We start from the raw sequence: 21,352 nt of genomic DNA on the forward strand, positions 1-21,352 counted from the left end.
ACAATATTAGCTATAATATATGATATTACACCATTATTTCAAAAAAACTATGAACCTTTACCAATGTAGTAATTACTTCATGAATTGACGTAACCTAAACACGCAAATATGGAATGAGCGCCATTGTACCCCAAATATGGCATCACTGCAACCTTAAAAATAACACCTACTCACATATATACGTTTTACCTTTTTTCGCTAAACAAATATTTGGAATTGGATACGTTAAAAACATTCATAATTCATACAATCTTAAATTCATATCAATCTCGAGCCAACTTAATGAACTAGGTACATATAATAATATTCCCTTTTCAAGGTCAACAATAATACCAGCAGAAAATCTACTTTATATCGTAGATTCCCGAGTGAGATTCAATGTAGTGCTGCGTTATGATGCGGCCGGAGTCTACAACGGGGGTCAGAAGCTCGTCCGACGAGACTTGTATCCTGATCCTGTTATCGGAGGGGAGATTGGTGGCGCCGTTGCTCGTGTAGAACCCCAGGGATACAGGCTTGTGGTGTTCCTCCGCATACGATTTATATTTGGGTAGACTGACCGGCTGCAAGTGCGAGGGACTAGCGGCCAGGGGATTGTACGTGACGTGGATACGCACCACGTCTTCAGACTGAGGCGACACGGATGGAGGGTGGGGCGTGCCTCTTGGCGTCGAGTGCGCGGTGGACGGCGCCCTTTGTATGCTCAAACCGCAAATCCCTGATCTGAAATACCGAAACCATAAAGTTAACATTTTAAACTTAAAAAAAACCACTTTGAACGGATTACACAGCTAACTAGATAACATATACATTGTACATATAAAAGTATATGCTCAACTAGAACTCAATGCAATAGCTATCTAATTATGATATGTATATAAATGAAAATACTATTATATATATTATTACTCCTGATAATGGCACTAGAGAATATAGCATATCTTTAATAACTCTTGTCACTACTTTTATTCATGAGATAGGTAATAGCTTCTGGCCATCTATTCTAAATACACGTACACATAATATGGCACATAAGCAATGCGTACGTGAATAAATAAACAGCGGCGAGCAAAGCACAAATGGCAATGTTCTTTAGGATGTATGTATTCGTCCATTTTTCGCCAACGACCTCACCGACCTTTAATGATTATCATTCATATTTTTAAATCAAATACTGTATATTGTAATACAGTAGAACGAAGCAAGAACTCAGAACGCATGTCCAGTAAATATAAAGTATAAGGATTCTTGCTGGAAGCTAGATAGCTCGACGAGAAAATATCTTTGATGATGATGTAAATTGCTTTGACAGCCCACAAAAATATGAAATTTCACATAATTATAATACATAATGGGAACACCACTATATTAATCTTAATTTGAATTATTATTAGGTCTACTAATCATGACATCAAATTTAATATAATATCAATAGCGCTAATGCCATCAAATGTGAAAATTTATGTTGTATCCAAAGAACTACGTATTTATTTTTAATGTATAATTAAAAGAAGTCAATCGTTAGCGAGATATGAACGGCAAAATTAGCTTGAGATATTTGAAGATCGTTTAGGGTAGTGAGTGAATGACCCACCTTACCCTTGCCTCTGCTAAAGATTCAGTGTTTTTTGACTCGTTGGAGTGGCAATGGCTAAGTATAGGTCTTAGTTTGAGACCGCCAACTCTGCCACCGGTTTGCTTTGCTGCGGTCCCTTTGACCCCACCTTGAGTGCCGTATATTGATTACGAACAATTATTATAATACATAAAATATGTATATAAAGCTATTTAAATGTTATTTATAGTTTACTTTTTTATTTACGTGCATTTCACACAGGGATAATCATCAAACAAAACTGATTTTGCTGAAATGTTGTCAAACAGTTCATTAGAAGGAAAAGAGGAATAAATTATTACGTGACGTCATCACAAACTATGTCAGTAGCCGCATAAGATACTTACTTATTCACCCAGATTTTATAGGTATTAAACAAAATGGTAAGGTGAGTGAAATGTAAAAAAACTAATTTCTATTAGTTTTTTAAAAATACTAAATAAAAATAAATGCAAAAGTATATATAAAATTTCTTGATATCTGACGGCAAAATAGTTTAATATCTACGCAAATATAAATGCATAAATACATTAATAATTCTCGATACTACTTCAAATCGACTCACTCGATCGATACACAATGAAATAAAGAGATGTCCGGTGGTTCGATCTTTGATATTCATTTATCAAATATTCTCATTATAACTTATTTAGAAGTGCGTAATAATGTTTGTTATTCGAAATAAATCTTGCCTTAAAACTATTCCAGATCTATCTCATTTGGTGCCATCGATGAACTAACACTAAGGTACAACATCGACGCGTTAGAAAAAGCAAAAGACACAATCAGCACAAAGCAGTGGCAGTTACCGCTTTGCATATTTCTCATTTCTTTGAAATAACTGAATCTTAACACTTGTACAATATAGCTGGTATTTGTAAAAGGTTTTAATGCCAATTAAATTATCTAAAGTTACAGAACGCTTATGAACTCATTTCCGGTATGAATTTGTAAGTGGTGTTGTAACAAAACTTGGACCAAGGAAAACAGATAATTTGTGCTTTTCCCTTTACGCAATTACGTCACAGTATACTAACATTAATTACTTAAAGGGTTAAGTTGGCTTTTGTTTTGCATTAGTTGATAAATGGCGCCGATATTGTTGTACACGATTCTCTAAACTAGGCAAAATTGGCAGTTCTAGAAGTAGTGCTATCCTTTTCTACGAAGAGCATAGTGAAAGGTATGGCTCTATATTTAGACTGCTAATATAGTTTAGCTTAGAGTAACGTGTACAACAGACCTAGTACCGATGTCTGGAAAAGGCAAAATGATTGCATTTTTATTTCATACCACTGCACACAAGCTACAAGTTAGCCCTTGTCTGCAATCTCACCTGATAGTGAGTGATGATGCAGTCTGAGATGGTAACGGCCTATCCTATTAGTGGGTATGGCAGTTATATGAAAATCCCCCAAGTCCTAATCGGTTTCTACGCGAATTCGTGCTGGCACGCTAAATCGTTTAGCGGCACGTCTCAATCGTCAGGGTGGTAACCAGCCACGGCCGAAGCCTCCCACCTGATAAAAGGTAATAATCTCACCCATCTGACCCAGTGCCGTCGTCGCTGATGTTGCTGTGAGTGTCTAGCGAGTTGTCAGGCGCGTGAGAGCGACCGCTCGAGAACACGCTCAGGTCGGCGGTACTCGTGACGCTGGTGTCCGCCAGTGACCGCCGTGACCCCAGAGCCGAGACAGAGTCCTCGCAACGGACCCCACTCGCCACGCCACTGTGATCTGAACACAACACTACTTTACAATTTTTTACACCGTTCTAATTGAACAAATGTACACATATAACGGATATAAGCACATATAACAGATATATTCTACCGCACACAATATTGCAAAATGTTCACAGGTTAGATTTTTTTTTTACCTACTTGTATTCTTTTAAGTGTAACAGTATTACAAGTTGATCTTTTTAGTAGACACTTGCCATCGAGAAGATTGGAAAATTCATAAAAACGTTCCTAATCAGATCTTTATACATACAGGTCCCAAAATAAGGTTTAAGATTCGGCATCTGATCTGATCTCTCTGATCAAAATATGTGGAATCGTTATCGAAACGGATATAATGAGAACAACAACACAACTGACCGTTCTGTTTCTTCGTTTTTTATCCTAACGTCGAAGGTTGTCTGGAAGAGATCGCTTTAGTGATAAGACCGCCTTTGCACACTCTATTTTTTATTTTTTTTTAAGTTTCTTCTGTATTTGTGTTTAATTTACATTAAATGTGTGTGTGCAATAAAGACTTAGAACAAACAAACAAACTGACCTAATAAGTAGACGAACCTGACGGCGAATTTACACCATAGTATTTATCATTAAAATGAACACTGACAAGATACTGCATAGTATAAAACACGAAAAACCAGTTTTAGAGTGTCGTTCAAAATTACCTTAAAAAAGGGCAGGCCAAAATTCTGATATTTAGGATGAGAAAAAAATTTATATGGATGTTTTTTTTATTTTCTATTTTAACGTACCATTTGTACAAACAAATAATTAAAAATAGACTAACGGTAGGTACTTTAGCGACAAAATAGCGTTGTATTTTAACTGGTAGGACTAACATGAATATTTGAAATATTCATGTTAGTCACATAACGATACACCGAAACATGGACGATAACTAAAGTTTAACATCTATTTCTCGAAGAGGGTTTGTGTCAAAATAAAATGTTCAGAACTGATACCTGCAGAAGCCGAAGAAAAAAATCTGTGCACCATTATAGAACTATAAAACTTTTGGTTAATATATATGTAATCCGCGCCTTTAAACAATTGATTTATAAATAGGTGATTATGTCTTGATATCGCATTCGCAAAATATTCGCAAACCCGTATATTTTGCGCAAGAGATGCGTCATTGGCCGCCTTTCATAAACTTATTCTTTAATGGCGTTGGTTATACTTTAATATTTAAGTTCCCCGTGGTTGATATGAGACTCAATAAAAAAGAGAAAACATTATTTAAATTATTGTAATGTAATATTTCTGTATCAAGAACATATTTCTAATTTTTAGCTGCACGAATCGAGATGATCGTCCAAAACTGTTGCAAACTTTGATTATTCACCAATCTTTTAAGCCAATGATGGCTTTCGCACACAATATCAGCACCTACGCAGCTAAAAATTGTCTTAAAGACACATGTCATAAACTTTATGTAGTATACAAAGCGTGCATGACGCTTCATACACTTATATGACAATAAGACATAAATCTCTTACTTCGATCATTTTAGTTTCAGTTGAGTTGGTGTTGAGTCGAAGTTGTGTGCGATGGTAAATAGTCAATTTTACCTAAGATGGATAATCTCTACAACATCGTAAGCTCTAGGAAAATCACATGCTAGCATAGCGCTCACGATGTTCCTAATTCAAACAAAAAATAAAATTTTCATAAATGATCGCCATCTATTTTGCTTCTTATTTGAAATGGTACATTTTAGGGAATTAGAAAAAGTGTAGGAACGTAACTCTGATAGATAATAAGGGTATTATTATATCCCATGTGTGACCTAATTTGGCGGCTATACGTGTAGAAGCAAATAAAATAAAGCAGATAAAATAGATAAAAAGAACGACCAAAATGTTTGTATCATAGACTCTGCCAAAAATATAATTGGACAAAATCGAATATATTATTCAACCATAGAATTTTGTGATAAAATTCATATGATGACTTAGAGCGGAGAGAAACAAAATACATGCAGAAAAAAACTGATTACTTACCTCATGTTATGTTGCGCGCACACACACTCAAGCAAACAACGTGCCAAAAGCACCACATGCAAAATATATAAAACAAAAAATCTCTGCTCTTAACCTGAAAATAGGTACTCAAACAAACTTTTATTTCTTATTTGTTATTTACATTCATTAAATTATATGGACATCATAAATTAATGTTTTCTACGATTTTTTTTTCTGTTCTTATCAACTTTAACAAGGTATGTTTGGTTTTCGGCATCGTTTTCGAAGGCGTAAATTGAGAAAGGAATGGGATTGTCTTGAAGGATATTCATCGAGGCGTGGGATGTGTGAAGAGGAACTGCGCTGGTTGCGTTTTCATCTGAAGGAAAATAATAATGTACTTAATAGGAATGTCAAAAACTCAAATTATTTTTATTTTTGAATTGAAATTTATATGAAATCTTCAGTCTCAATTTATATTAAGACTGAAGAATTATTTTTACGTTCCCTACAAAATGTGACAATGTTAGTAAGAAGCTTTTTCAAGAGCATCTTCATACACATCTTATAATAATTGTTTAATTAAATTTTTTTTTCAAAGTTATAAATTTAAAGTAAAGCAAAGAAAGATACACTGCAGTGCTGGTATCTACGTATGACACTGATGACTCTATGTGATATCTACATCAAGTATACCTCTAAAACCTACCATAATTTAGGTATTTTGATATGTACTACATTTTGGCGGCTTCATACCACAACCGGCGGCAAAACTAAAAATAGAAAACATATTTAATCTGCCACCTTTTTATCCTAACGTTCTCGAAATAAATGTTTCTAATAAAATACGTGATCAATTGAAAACCATTTTATTTTTAATAACTGTTTTCATTTCCCAAATTTTATCTGTATAATAAGTTTAAGTTCGCATGTCACTTACAACTATTAACACAATATCAATAATACTATAACATACGTACATACAAGCAGCGTAATTTAAAAAAATGAAGATAGGGGTGGGTTTATGCAACGAACAGAAAGCCAAGATGGAATTAGGATTGGAGCAGAGATTCCCTTTGACGCTCACAATATAACATAGCGAAATGATGATAATGTGCGATATATATAATTATGCTATATAAATGAAATATATACGATATTAGAAAGACATATATGTGGTATGTATGAACAATTTAAAAATTATTAACATAATTGTTAGTAAATTATTGACTCAGCTGAGCTGCAATCACGGAACGAGCCGCAAGGAACACGTTTTTCATCTCTCTGGCCAGATTTAATATTTAAATCAGTGCGAAAAAGACTATCACGTGCGGTTCGATTGTAAAGTGCGGTCAGCATAAAAGTATGTCGCTATCTTAAAGCTGAAAGTGTTAGGCAACTTATCTGCACATTGTTAATAAAGACATAAACCCACCGCCGTACCATCACGAACATGCTAGTGCACCAATTAAATTAAACAAAATAATCGATAACATTAAAATATTTAGTCAGTTCTGTGCGGAAAGTGAGAAAACGTATAAATTGGCAAGCAATACTCAGTGTCAATGTTGTCTTAATAATTTGACACCGACCTTAGACCTCAGCAATACAATATTAAAGTAAGCTTTGTTATAATCAGAAAAATTTACAACGTAACACAAATAATAATAAGTATCGCTTTTTACTGGTTCTTCTACGAACTAGCTTTTCATAGTGGTTTTAATCAAGCTTTTATTTGATTCACATAATAAATATTTAAGAGTACACACAAATACTAAACATCTTTCCAACGATTACAGTGTAAATAAAAAAACCAACTATTGGAACGATTTCGAGCACTTACGACTTTTCTTATAGATGAAATAATATTAAATGTGATGTAAAAATGGCATATTCTTAATTGTCCTGGAATTCAAAAGTTAGTTAAAAGTAGTTTATGCATCTAGTTTGTAATATGGCATGTTACAGTCGACGCGGTATTAGCGCAGGAGCTAAAAGCGAATGCGCTAAGAAAACCGAGAGTGTAGCAAGTAATGTACCATACCCGTTTCATACGAAGATTTTCATCACACTTGCGAGGAAAAAACACAATAAACTTTTAAATACGTACTCAGAAAATAATAGTATGAGAGTTTTGTAGGCCGCACTCTAGATTTTGGTCGACATAGGTTATTCACTCGCGATTAGCGCCTTAATTATTATTTCAAGCGGAGTATAATCTACTATTGCTCTACTTTCCAATTTAAACTGGAAATTTTAAATTATTAACAATGTACCAAAAAGCGAAAATATTAACAAAACATTAATCACGAAAAATCGCGCTATGGCTTTTATTTTCGCCCGCGAAGGTAAACCGTTATACAGCCAGCATCGTTCGCGCGTACATATTAAAAACAGAAAAAGGGAATATTTTCATGTTTGAATCATGTTTAAAATAAAACTACTTAAGAATTGTGGATAATTTGATAAAATTAAACGTTCATTTATTGATAAGGTAAAAATAATTGTTCATTTAGGGCAATGAATAGGTACTATTTTTAGCCGAATAAAACCACTTTGTAGGTTAATAAAACACTACCCGGCTGAACTAAAAGCGGTCCATCTTCATTCATATAACTCGCAGGTACAAACTAAACTAAATCGGGTCATCATAAATAAAGTACAAGTACGGTATTTTTTCAAATAAAACGCGTGTCTAATGGATGGATTGGATTATGACGATTTTATCTGGCCTTATGTCGATGTTATAAGGTTCTCGTCACAAGCAAGTGTGATGAAAAATATAAAATGTAGTTATCGCTTCTTACACCCGAACCTTCTGCGACAGCTGTTATATCAACAGAAGTAACTATGTCGCGCAGGTGATCAGATTTTTAGCAACATGGGGTTTATAGTAATTAACCATTTTTTCCAAAAGCGTTGCCTTATTAAAATGATGATTAACATTTGTGTAAAAATTATTATAATTGAATCACTATAACTAGCCATACAAACATCGCTTTTCAATGAAAATAAACAATACACGAGGTACTCTATCCATAGGTATATATAGATATAGTTCAAACAAAATTGTATAATAAAATAATATCATATCCGTTTTAAAAAAAATTTAAAAGGTGGATTTTTATATATTAATTGAGTTTTCGAGTGCACTATTTTAAGATCTGCTTCATAATGATGAATGCTCGTTGGACCACTAAGTTTCATCATTATTGGCATCTGTGTGTCTTTTTGTATGTCTGTCTGTCTACCTATCCGTCCGTCCAAGTCACGGACTATCAAATTGACTCACACTTTTAACGAATACTAAAGTCAATGGTAATATATTGGGGATAAAAAAAATCGTTACTTAAACGCAATAAAAAAATACTTTGGAAGTAGTTTTCGGAGTTATGCGTATGATTTAGAGATCTGCTTATCGAGTCTTTGGAAGACTCATATAATCTACCTTCCATGAACTTAATGGGTTAGGATCGTTAACTCGGGTTAAGAGTCTATATTTACGATGCTTTTAACTAAGACCCGACGTTATTGACAGTTTCCACTTTTCTATTATTCAAATCACACAGTGTAGCAATCTTTGAAGGGATGGAAACAGTTCTGCAGTTGAAATCAGTTTCAAACTGTCGTCATTTTAATAAGGGCACGAGTTGGTTGGAGTGTAGAATTCACCAGCCAGCAAACCTTTTCAGCTGAATATTGAAATTCAATGGGTCTCTTACCATAATGTGTTCGGGCTCATTTTTACGCCTGTTGATCTTAGAGACAACGTTGAACATGCGTCATTTGGTCGATATGATAAAGTAAGATAGAAAGCTGGAGGATGGAATTTTTTAAGGATGTCTAAATCAAGCGAGTTATCAAGCGTTTTCAGGGTATAAAAATTTACTAAATATCACTACGAGAAATAGAAAGGTGAAGAAGATTGTCTTACACTTCCCATCCATCCACTGCTCTTAAACACCTGAACAATTAATAGGCTTTCTTTTAGGTTCTTGACTCCAATTAAAATCGGTCTACAATTGATATATATCTGGCGATTTCCGTCGGATTCCTTCATCAGATCCTGACTGGTTGACAGTGCGGGACCACCTCAGAAAACCCCTACTTTTCGAGTCGGTTAACTAAGCTTGCAGCCTACTGTCTTTTACTATCGTATCAGATTCGCATAAAGGTTTACGTAAATATTACGAGAAAAATATTTTCTCGTAAATGCATAGTTTATTTCGAAATCAACGATAATGCTTTACAAAGAAATAACTTTTATGCTTCATACACATGTTATAAATAAATAAATATAAATTTACTCCCCAAATACGAAATCAACGATGCTCTCGAGACTGATTCACATGGTTTGTCATCCAAGCACCGGTCGTGTTTTTTTAATTGTTTTTTTTTTCAAAAAGGTTCAGGAAACGTTAAGCGACTAGTATTCCCGTGATAAAAATATCCTATGTAGGTCGCCATTTTGCAAGATGGATTTATGCATAATTACGCCAAGTTAGGTTAAACTGCTAAATCGTGCTAAGGTTAATTTCCGGGCACGATATCCTGGTGCTTTTCCATGATAAAAAGTCCTATGTCCATCCGCAGTATGCAAGCTTTATATGTTCCAAATTTCATTAACATGAGTGCAGTGGTTAGTTCGGGCATAGGTAACAAACAAACAAATAAAAAGACACACTTATGCATTCCTGATATAAATATGGATATGGTGAACGAATAATAATGTTTAGTAGTAATTTAGATGTATATCAAAGGTGGGCGGAATAATAATAAAACTAGTTATTAGTTAATTTTTAGTTAACAGTTCCTGACATAATTAGATACAAAGCTGTAAATTTAGAAGCAGTTTAATTCAGTGTTCATTTAATACGATACGATATTTTACTATTATACTTAAAATGGGCGACCGTTTGGCAATATGGGTTAAGTAAATAGCTAAAGCTTTCAAATTGACTTTGACTTTGAATTATTGATTAAATTTGACTTTCACACATTTTTTACACGGTAACTAAATTTTCAGCCCCTTATCTATTTTTCCATTTTTGATTAAAAGTCATAATACATTTTTTAGGTATAAATTTATGGCTTATTTCCCTGAACTATAAACACATGATGTTATACAGACATAGTTAATCACGTAAAATCTTTCTAACACATTATTGTAACACGTTAACGTTTTAGCTATTATTTTGGCTAATTACACTTTTTAAACTAATATCACGATTACTTCATTACTTCTGAAATAACTAATTTTTAAATGCAAATTTAAAAATATCGTAATTCATTAACAAAACTAATAAAAATGAGTTTCTAATTCAGAGGCGTTTTATACAGGGCACAATTAAAGAACAACTTGTAAAAAATACAAAAGATAGATATTTAGAGGAAGGTTAAGAAAAGAAAGATAGTACGTTCATTCACATGATTGAGAGAGAAATTTCAATAGAACGACATACAGACATGAAAACAAGTCTGAAATCAAATGATGGTGGACACGGGTATTATAATTCGAAATATCGACTAACCTAATAAGTAACACAGTTCGAGACTGTTATCCTAAACTTACAATACTAAAGCATAAACTTTGAAAAGATACACCCATTATTAGATTGAGATGACAAATAGGCGGAGTGACGGAACGGGATCTTGTTTTGATCTTGTTAGCAATAAACAATAGTACAAAGTTCTGAAGATATATATTTAATCCATTTCTATAAAAAAACTAGCGGACCCGGCAGACATCGTCTTGTCCGGTTGCAAAGCGCCAACTGCCGGATAGAATTGTGTTTTCAAACTTTCTAGGAACCCAGTGAAATCAGGGATTGACCCCGCTCCGCCAATCTGACGCCAAGCAGAAAGCCGGCCACTCCCCCAGGGAGCTCCTAACATCACCCCCCACAATATGGCGACTGCTCGAAGACAACGACTAGGAAGCGCACCAACTACCGGACCCGACATTCACCTCCCCACGAGCCCCAAGTGCCATGATGGACTTGTCGCCGCAGGCTCAAGCACCCTACCAGAAGGCCCTACACATGAAGGCGTACCTTAGCGCACTTAGCGCTTAAATAAAATACCGGAGAAGCAAAGCTTCCCCGCGAAACCCGATCCGGGTAATGAGGCGATGCCCGTACCCTCTGCTCGCTGCTGCCAATGAATTATACACACACATCCAAATCGGTCCAGCCGTTTAGGAGGAGTGAAGAGACAAACACACGCATAGAAAAATTATATTATATATATCAATACAAAGATAAAGGTTTTAAATAAAGAAAATTGAGGAAAACCCAAAGGATAAAGGATGTCCAAATATTCGAAATAATTCATTTAGTAGGATAAATGCCTCTTCTAATTACTTTTTCACATAAATGTTGATAATCGCTTAAAATAAGTTATAGCCAAATCAATCATTGTAGTTGTTACAAAAAAATTTATAGCTTCCCATGACCTACCCCTTGGATCCACAAACCCAGCCTTCCATCGGCTGCTTGTTTTAAGCTTAGCTATTATGCAAAAAGAGTATATTATATGTTAAAGTTAATAAATAATAAAGTTTGTAAATACATAGTTATCCAATCAATCAGTGGTATAACAATGATCAGTGGAGTTAATTATGTAAAAATATTAATAGTGAAATTATCTACTTACATCACTTACGAAGTTTTGTAAGTAATTAAACCCTAAACTACAAAATATGACTTAAACAATTTAAGGATATATAATCTAATGTTGTTTTCCATGCCGCTAAAAAAGACTTCTCTTCAAGTACATAATATTAAATAGAGTGACAAATATATATCCCTATTGATAAGGATATAATATTTTATATAATTACCGCAAGTTTGTAATATCGAATTTTTTTTTATACATCGAAAACCTATGGAAATAAAGAATTAATTTGTACTTGTAGGTTAATAAAAATTAACGTTAACAAAATAGCAATGAGCAACACAATCCAACTCTGCAAATTACGACTACAGATTTTTTAGAGTATAAATAGAATAAAATGTATTTACTGTTTACCAAGCAAACTTTTAATTACTAAAAATACTAAATATTTGGGTTTATTAATTACACAAAGCATGCGTACTTTAAAACTCTAATAATTTAATAAATACTAGGTCCAGATGTTTAAAACCGGGTACACATACGCAACTCGTCACTCCAGCCCTGGAGTCGACACTTGTGATGAGTCAAATTAAATTTTGTGTAATAACAATACCAACACTGAGCGTGAGGTGTTGTCACTTTTCGGACAATAGTAACCCTGGGATGACTTGTTGCATATGTCCGTGCTATGACAGTGTTCATAGATACACTAGCTTCAATGCAAAAATAAAATAAATAACATATTAGATGACAGACCATATTCTGGTCTCAACTTTTATCTATAAAATATATTGAAATTGAATTAAATACTAATAAAGTTAATATAGAAATATAACTTAATTACGTTATAAAATCTACAATAAATAATGCATAAGGGTGTTTGTATATTTGAATACTTCATGGCCACACCATTGGACTATGTTATTTCTCAAAATATATTATGGTATCTGTTCCAAAACCATCGATTGTTATTTTTTTTTAATTATTAATATAATTAAAAAAATATTAAAGAATGTTGGTAAGCACGACGATATAAATTTTAAACTGTCATTAATTGCTTCTTCTGTTTTCATCAATTAGTTAAAAATTTAGAACATCGCTATTTCATGATACGATCATACAATGGTGTGCCATCATTAAGGAAAAATTTATAAATGCGTGAATTGATCAGAGTCTAGGCTATCGTTGGATGTGGTTCGCGATGTTGAGGGCGATGCCTCCAATTTACCTGAGACCGTATCGCTCTGTGACACTCGCAACTCCTGCAAATCAAGTGCCGCCTTCTCTCGCCTGCAACAAGCACATAATTCTTTTAAAAAACTTAACATAATTCGTCACTTTTAACGCCAAGTTTATCTCCTTATATACCACCTACACGGCTCCTTTTCTGGGGCCTAAATTTTATCACGAAAAGGGATAACATTACTTGTCCCCCTACCAGAATACGGCAACAGAATAAAGGAGAATTTTACAAAACAGTGTGAAGTAAGATAAACATTTTGTCCTTTACCCGTGGAGAAAATGTATCAAGCCTATGCTAGCCATGTTCAGCCTTATTAAAAAACGTGAAAAAACACTACGCAGCTATTCCGACGGTATGCCACGTTTATTTAATAAGCCCCCGTAAGCTTAAACCCTAGGACATCCACTGTAGGATATCTCCCAAGATATAAAAATTCTAAATTTAAAATTTTTTTATTCATGTTGACCTTATCACAGGCCCTTATGCGTGTAAACGTTCATAGTTACAACATGTTAACACTAATGTTAGGTGATGGTAATAACTGCATTTTTTAACTTAAAACTAAAGCTAGGAGGATTCCAAACGCGCCCTGGTCTAAGGAGAGCCTAGAAGAAACTAAGCCAGGTTTTTTTTGTTATTGAGAGACATCTCAAGGATTTCATGGACTAATTTGATGATATAAAATGATATACAATTACCCTTAAATGAATTACTAATTTTATGCAGCCTAGTAAACTGCACTACAAGTTTATATTTCTCCTAATTGCACCTTCTTATTTAAATTTATTTACATACATATGACACAATTAGTTCAATAAGCTCCCCCCCCCCCCCCCTAAGCTAATACCATAAGACAATGTTGCCCAAGATATACACATGACACAATAATTTAGTTTGTAGTTTCGTGTAAGCCGATGCATCCTGTCGTCAAAACCCGGAAATCCTTTTTTACAGGCGATTTTAGTCCTTGGCTCTAACGTATTTTTCACTATTATTATGGGGGATCCAAAAAATATCACATATTAAAAATAAACTATATAAATTTTTACTATTGCCCATTATTTATTGTGAACACTGATGGTAAAATATTGGGACTCAAAGCTATGAATTAATATCTTATATTTAGATTTTCTGTAAATTTATTTCTATTATGTGAGTATTTTGAATACACTACCATTGATACATACATTTTTACACTACCATTTATTTTAATTTATCTTGTCTTTTCAACATTAACCATTCTTCAATTATTTTTTGAGTAACATCATTACTGTACAATTAGGAAGTAGAACCTTGCACGCCATCACAGCATACACTATCATGCTCTTTTATCTCTACATATTTTGGAATTATATTCTGTACAATGCACTATATTAATAAAAACATAAAGAAAAATATCTTAATTTTATAATTTCTATTTTATGAGAATTTATATTATTCATTATAAATTCTATTAAAAACTTCGACGTTTCTCATCCGCCAGGCGTCGCGTGACGGCATTATTTTTATTAACAAATTATATATTTATTTTTAAACTAGAAATTCTAGATGGCCAACTTTATTTTTATATTTATTTTGTATTATCTTAAAGGTTTTTGCAATCTCGAATTGTATTGTAATCTTAAGAACATTTATAAAATCACATTGAAGAAATTCATACCTTGTACTATTGGTGTCCTTCTGAGTTAGTTTTGACATATATTTTAATTTGTTACTAGGAACAACAATCTCCTCTTCTCTACAAAGAAATTGAAACTAATTTGGTAATGCATAAGATTTCGTCAAACGCACTTAGTGTTGTGGCTTATATATTGTACGTACCGCAAGATTACTGTAGCTCTAGCTTGTTTTTCAGTTTCCGAAAAATTTTCAGCTCTTTGACCAATTTTTGATTTCTTATCTGGTTCCACAAATACACCTAGTGGCCGTTGTGGCAACTCGGTGGATGGTGGCGGACCCGGATAATCAAGCTTTGCTCGTTTTAACTCCTCCATGGACCTCTCTAAGTTATAAATAACAATATCATCCTCGTAACCAAAATCCTTATGTAGTTTCACCTATAAAGTAAAAAGTGGTTAATAAGGATCAACAAATAATAAATACTAATTCTGCCAAATAATGTCTACCTGAATATAATTAACAATTAGGTCCATATCATTCAATTTAATAATGGCTTTTTTGTGAAGTTTCAGAATTGTGTAGGCCATAGCAGTAATAACTCTCTCTCCATCAAGAAGGTATATATCCCAAACTCTTAAACATAAACTGAAGGGCACTCGTTCCACAAAGCATACAAAGAACCATTTTAGTGAGTAGAGTATAGCATCAAGGCCAAATTTATCAAAGTGATGTTTCAACTTTGGCATAAACTTTGTTAGTATCTTATCATGATGTTCTAGAAATCTTGTTAACTTTGGAAATCCTTCAACATACAATCCATGCATGGCATACTTCTTATCTGAGAGAAGAATTGCGAGAGCCCAAAATGCATCTTCTTCATCCATGTACATGAGTAAGACACCAGCTAAGCCTGACATACCCTGACAATATCCTACTTCAGAGTTATACATACTGTAAGCACACAGAACATTAAACAATGAGCACTGTTTCTCAGAATATCTTTCCCTGTAGAACTGATGTTCACGAAATTGCCTGTTCACATCAGAATCTATCTGTCTGACATCTGTTGACCACTGCTTTGCTAACTTTAACATCTCTTGGTACTTTCCGGGGGTTGCCGACTTTGCTGCATTAACATTTAAGAGCTTGCACCATATCTTTATTCGAAGAGAGTTTGGAATGCCTTTGTATATTCTTCTATGTAACTTTTCTCTTGTGGTGGGTGAATCCCAGGATCCAAGCATCTTGACCCATTTCTTCTCCCTTTCAACTTCCACATTAATTTTTTGTGGCGCTGTTTTCTGCGGGAGTCGTTCATCGTGAATGAAGCCATATCTGAAATGTAATTGATAATTAATATATTAATTTTATTGCATTTTGAAATCCCCAATATAATATTTTTCTTTTTCCTGACAATTTTTGGTAGAAAAAACAAGATACATAATATATTGCATAGCACAACAATGCCACCTGTCGTTGTGTGTCATAATTTGAGTGGTATTAATTTGCTATACTTTCATGCCAATAATGTATCTTACTAGGTATGGTACACCAATAAAGAAGTTAAACAGTATTAAGATATTTAATAGATTAAATAATTATTCTTGAATGTTATATTGCTTCCACATCAGTCTAATATTTTAAGTCAATATTTTTTGATTAACAGATTGAGATCTTACATGTTCTAGAAGCAAGCGCCAAGACTTACCACTGGCCATCTACTAGATGATATTATTTTTTATATTATATATTAAACTAGCGTACCCAGCCCGCTTCGCCGGGCTAGATTTTGCTTTATTTTATTTAAACAATAAACTTACATCATGAAATTTTTAATTTATAATATATTAAATCATTTATTTCTCTCCGTATTCATTATCTTCTATTGTCTTCACGAGCGGGTGAAGATCATTATCTACACCCATGTACACTCAACAATAGAATATCATCATAGTAAATAAAAGCTGTATTTGACAGTTCAAAAATAGGAGTTCTCCGATCGTCACCAAAGTTTACAGGATTACTAGCCAGGTCAATCCAGAGAGTCCCTGAAAGTTTCATTGAAATCGGTCTAGCCGTTTCGGAGCCTATACGGAACATACCCACACACTTTTTCTTTTATATATATATAGATAGATAAATAATACAGTTTATAACTAAGCAAGTAGAAGCTTCAATATATTGCAGGAAAAAGTTATTGAAGATAAACATTTATGTCGTAATTATCTAAAGACTATTTTTATAATAACACTTTGTTAATTTTTACATTATGCATTAATAGAGACGATTATAAGCGAACCATATCCTATCCATATCCAATTCCATCTTAGTGTTATTAAATACTCTATTTTCAGCTGGATTAGCAAGTTAAGTTCACTTGTGTAGGATAGATCAAGACACAATCACCACACTAAACTTCATATTATCACTTGAGCAATTTTTTTTTCTACACATTAAAAAACACAGATTCAGCATTGCAAAGAAAATTTAATTATTAAAATCTATATATATATATATATATATAAAATATAAAATGCAAAGGTGACTGACTAACTGACTGACTGATCTATCAACGCACAGCTCTAACCACTTGACAAATCAAGCTGTACACAGATAGCTATTAAAGAGGATTTTAGTAAATTCTAACCCTAAGAGGGTTAAATGAGGTATGAAATATAAATTTAAGAAATAGATATTTCGAATAAAAATCAAGAAATAAGTGTTTCACAAATTTAAAAAAATCCAACTTATTAATAGGCATCAAATAGATGAAAATGCATATGAAAGTTTTTGATTTTCTAAGTAATTTTCTTTCATATTTTCTATTTGCAGCAAGACATTCATTTAAACCTTTGTAGTTAAAATTTACCAAATCAAAAATAAACTTAACGTAAACAAAGCAGCGGGCAAAAGTTAGTTACATATAAGATTCTTGAGCATGCAGTAATAAAAATACATAGAATATCAGACAAATAGTAAGAAAATATAGTTTTTTTTATTTTAATTCACTACAAGTGAGCCCTTGACTGCAATCTCACCTGGTGGTAAGTGATGATGCAGTCTAAGATGGTAGCGGGCTAACCTGTTAGGGAGTTTGGTATTCAACCCCTAATCAGTTACTTCGCGACATCACACAGCAACACTTAAGCTCAATCGCTTAGCGGCACGTCGGTAGGGTGGTAACTAGCCACAGCTAAAGCTTCCCACCATACTAGACCAGAGAAAATTTCTTCTAAAACTTAAATTTGCGGCGCTTACCGTAGTGCCAGGGAGGTTTTCAAACATATATTGACCATTACTCTCTCAACAAAATCAGCAATTAAAAGGACTCTGTTTACATATCTAAGTGACAAACTATGTTTATTTAACTAAATTTGAGGTAAAATTTTTATTTACTGTGCATGAAATTACTTAATTTGAGACCCATGTATTCATTTCAGGTTTTGTAATTATAAATTTTTCTAGATATTTCTTTGTATGGGGCCAAATCCAAACAAGAAAATAGAGCAATTTCAAGACTGCTGGTTTTAATAAATAAATATCAGTCTCTTATTTTGTATGGAAGTTTCAAATACAATCATCAAATTAATAAACTCTTAAACTAGATAAATAAATAAATAAATAAATATACTACGACAATACACACATTGCCATCTAGCCCCAAAGTAAGCGTAGCTTGTGTTATGGGTACTAAGATGACTGATGAATATTTTTTTGTATAATATACATAAATACTTATAATATACATATGAACACCCAGACACTGAAAAAAATTCATGCTCATCACTGATTATTTTCCAGTAGTGGGAATCGAACCCACGGCCTTGGACTCAGAAAGCAGGGTCGCTGCCCGCTCGCCAATCGGCCGTCGAAAGATAAATAAAGAGCAGTTATAGCTCATTTCTAGAACAAAAACAGGGAGAGATAGCCTGATAAACAGTTGGACAAGCAGACAGGGTTTGTCGTGTGTGTTTTTGCGTGTTTTTCATAGTAAACCTTAAATCGCAATGTTCACAATAAAAATTCAATTGCATTGCAAAACAATCTGAAAGTCTGCTGTTCTAAGCAATTAATAAATTTCAATGAAAAAATACAAAACATCACAATATGATTGAAAAATCGTTATGTTAATAAAAATTAATAGTTGGGTGTGTCTCTTGCAATAACTTGAAAGAAACCAACCAGTCTTTTTTTTGGTTAAACTCCATACAGGGTGGTTTAGGAACAAAAGAAAATTTTATAGGAATTGTTATTTTGGATTACTTTGGCCGGTTCTGTTTACACCTGAAGTTAATAATCAATACAACAAGGCAGATTGAATCTTAGCCATCGAGAACCCACCCTAAATCCATCTTTATATAGTAGATTTAATTTAATAATGATAATTATCTATATCCTATATCAAAAAGTAGTAGTTCATTTTCCCACCTGATGATTTAAGATAACATTGATCATTAAATTTGGCCAATCATCAGTCTAATCCTGTATAGTTCTTTCTCATATTTGATATTGAATTTAGAAATTACTTTTCAATTGAAAAATACATTTAAGGTCTATAAAAATTCTGATATTGTTAGACTGCAGTACAGTATGCTGATGCGGAAAGAGATATATTTCGCAGAGTAGGTTTTATACAATAACCAAGCAAACGAGAGAGGTCCCCTGATTTTCGAACTCCTACTGAACAAATTACCAGCATGCAAAGTTCTAGAATTTGTTTATTTAGAAAACCAAATGTTTCTCTGAAAGCTGCCAGAAAATCAATGATAAAGAACACCAATATAACTTTGAGTCTTTCACTTGGCAAATTAATTTAGATATCCAAAAGTTGTTTTATTGCACATAGTTATAAATGCTCATTTGCAATAAGACTGGTTTTTAGTGGTGGTGGAAGTGTTTTTCCGTTTTATGATCAACACTCTTACCTTCATGCTAGAATGTGCATTGGTTGATTATACATAATAAGTTCTGCCTGCACCTAATATATTTAATATTAATATTAATATTCACCCACCTTTAATATTCTACTGTAAAGAAAATATGTTGTGATATGCTTATGATGAAGTTATAAAAACTAAAATGTCTAATAACTAGTCTGCTAAAGTTTTCCGATTATTCAAAGTAAAAAGGTGATTACGGATAATAATGTTATAATTATAATATATAGTTAGATTACCTACCTATCAGTTTTATGGTAATCTTCAAATTCGGGATCCTCCCAGGGGTCAATCTGGCCCGCGAGGTTTTCACGCCCCCTCTCGTATCTCTGGAATATCCGCTCCCGCTCCTCGAAAGCCCGCGCCAACAGAGCCTCCTCATTCATAACACAGCCTGCTCGTGCCACATACCGATTGAACACCCACACGACCTACTATCTTAATCGACCTACTAAACTTCCACTAGTCCTCCTCCTCCACTAGTCCACTACAAGAGCCACAAAAATCAACAGCTACATCGCAAATTTTCATCCAACCTTCGCATCGAATGATTTTTCATCACAGACATATCAATAAGTTCAATTACATATAAATGTCTGCCGCTATTTTAAATAATTTTAACAATTTTATGAATAAAATATATTTTTTGTAAACTTTTTCATTCTCTTTGACTGGGTTCACAGACTGCAAAAAAAGCTCTACGCCCATAGAGTGAAGCAATTATAGTTATAAACTGTGAGACTACGGCCCTGGAACCGAGTCCCGAGTTATGGATGTAATATTTATATATTTTTATTAATATCGGATTAGGCATTGGTTTATTAGGATGATAATAATTTATAAGCCCACTTGTATGTAATTAACAAAAAAATAGCTATAAACCCTGATAAATATGAAGGACCACACTTAGCGTATCTACTTTTTACCCTTCTAAGTTAAATGCCTGGTTTCACTGGAGCTGGATTTTTACTCTGAAGTATGGAGGGTAGAAGTAAGGAGAGTCATCTTATATGGGAGAAAAGTGGAAAAAGTGTCCAGTTGTATGCGCTAAATAACAGTTCAAAAATCCTTCACAATGGCGCTGGTGGACAGGGTATGGTATGAACGTAGCAATCGTAGATGAATTGAAGTATGCCGAGTTAAAAAATTTAATGTCATTATCGACTAAAGTAATTAATTATTGAGAATTTCAACAACTTACGTTGTACAAAATATTGTGGTAAATATAACCTTACTTCCTTGTTTATTTTTCAAGCCTACTCTAACAATATTTATATTTGGCGCTTCTTTTAAGAGTTACCTTGATGAAAATGTGGCGCCATCCTAATTTAATACATTTTGACGACACTTTTTCATATACACAGATGATCCTCCTTACCTCTACCCTCCATATGATGATGATATAAATTTTAGTCGCTCTTTTTTTTAGAGATTGCTTGTTTTGAGTATCCGGCCTCTTATCAAGATCGAGTCGAAAGCAAGGGTGTCAGACTGACTTACTTATTTGTAGAATAAACCTCTAACCTATCTCTTTAAACAGTTTTGTTATTTTAGATACCACGACTATTCTGTTCTTGTAAGATGTAAGTAAGTAATATATCCCTGACTTGGTTTTTT

The 21,352-nt window shown here is 33.5% G+C and overlaps 1 protein-coding gene across 4 annotated transcripts; it reads right to left on the minus strand.

Annotated features, from left to right (window-relative positions):
• Nucleotides 1–20,383, minus strand: LOC120636142 (USP6 N-terminal-like protein). 4 transcript variants are annotated; one of them, XM_039907457.1, is made up of 7 exons: nucleotides 19,979–20,383; nucleotides 15,305–16,133; nucleotides 15,000–15,235; nucleotides 14,839–14,916; nucleotides 13,164–13,225; nucleotides 3,159–3,351; nucleotides 1–723 (listed from the first exon to the last, which is right to left on the minus strand). In XM_039907457.1, the coding sequence occupies exons 1-7, from the start codon at nucleotides 20,119–20,121 to the stop codon at nucleotides 345–347; spliced, it is 1,920 nt and encodes a 639-aa protein (XP_039763391.1). In that variant the 5' UTR covers nucleotides 20,122–20,383; the 3' UTR covers nucleotides 1–344. The 4 variants fall into 4 exon arrangements, with proteins under 4 accessions (XP_039763391.1, XP_039763390.1, XP_039763393.1 ...); XM_039907456.1 differs by having other exon boundaries at nucleotides 3,159–3,363; XM_039907459.1 differs by lacking the exon at nucleotides 14,839–14,916 and having other exon boundaries at nucleotides 2–723.
• Nucleotides 20,384–21,352: the final 969 nt, after the last annotated feature.

This window comes from Pararge aegeria, chromosome Z, assembly GCF_905163445.1.
Source record: "Pararge aegeria chromosome Z, ilParAegt1.1, whole genome shotgun sequence".
NCBI classification, from domain to species: domain Eukaryota; kingdom Metazoa; phylum Arthropoda; class Insecta; order Lepidoptera; family Nymphalidae; genus Pararge; species Pararge aegeria.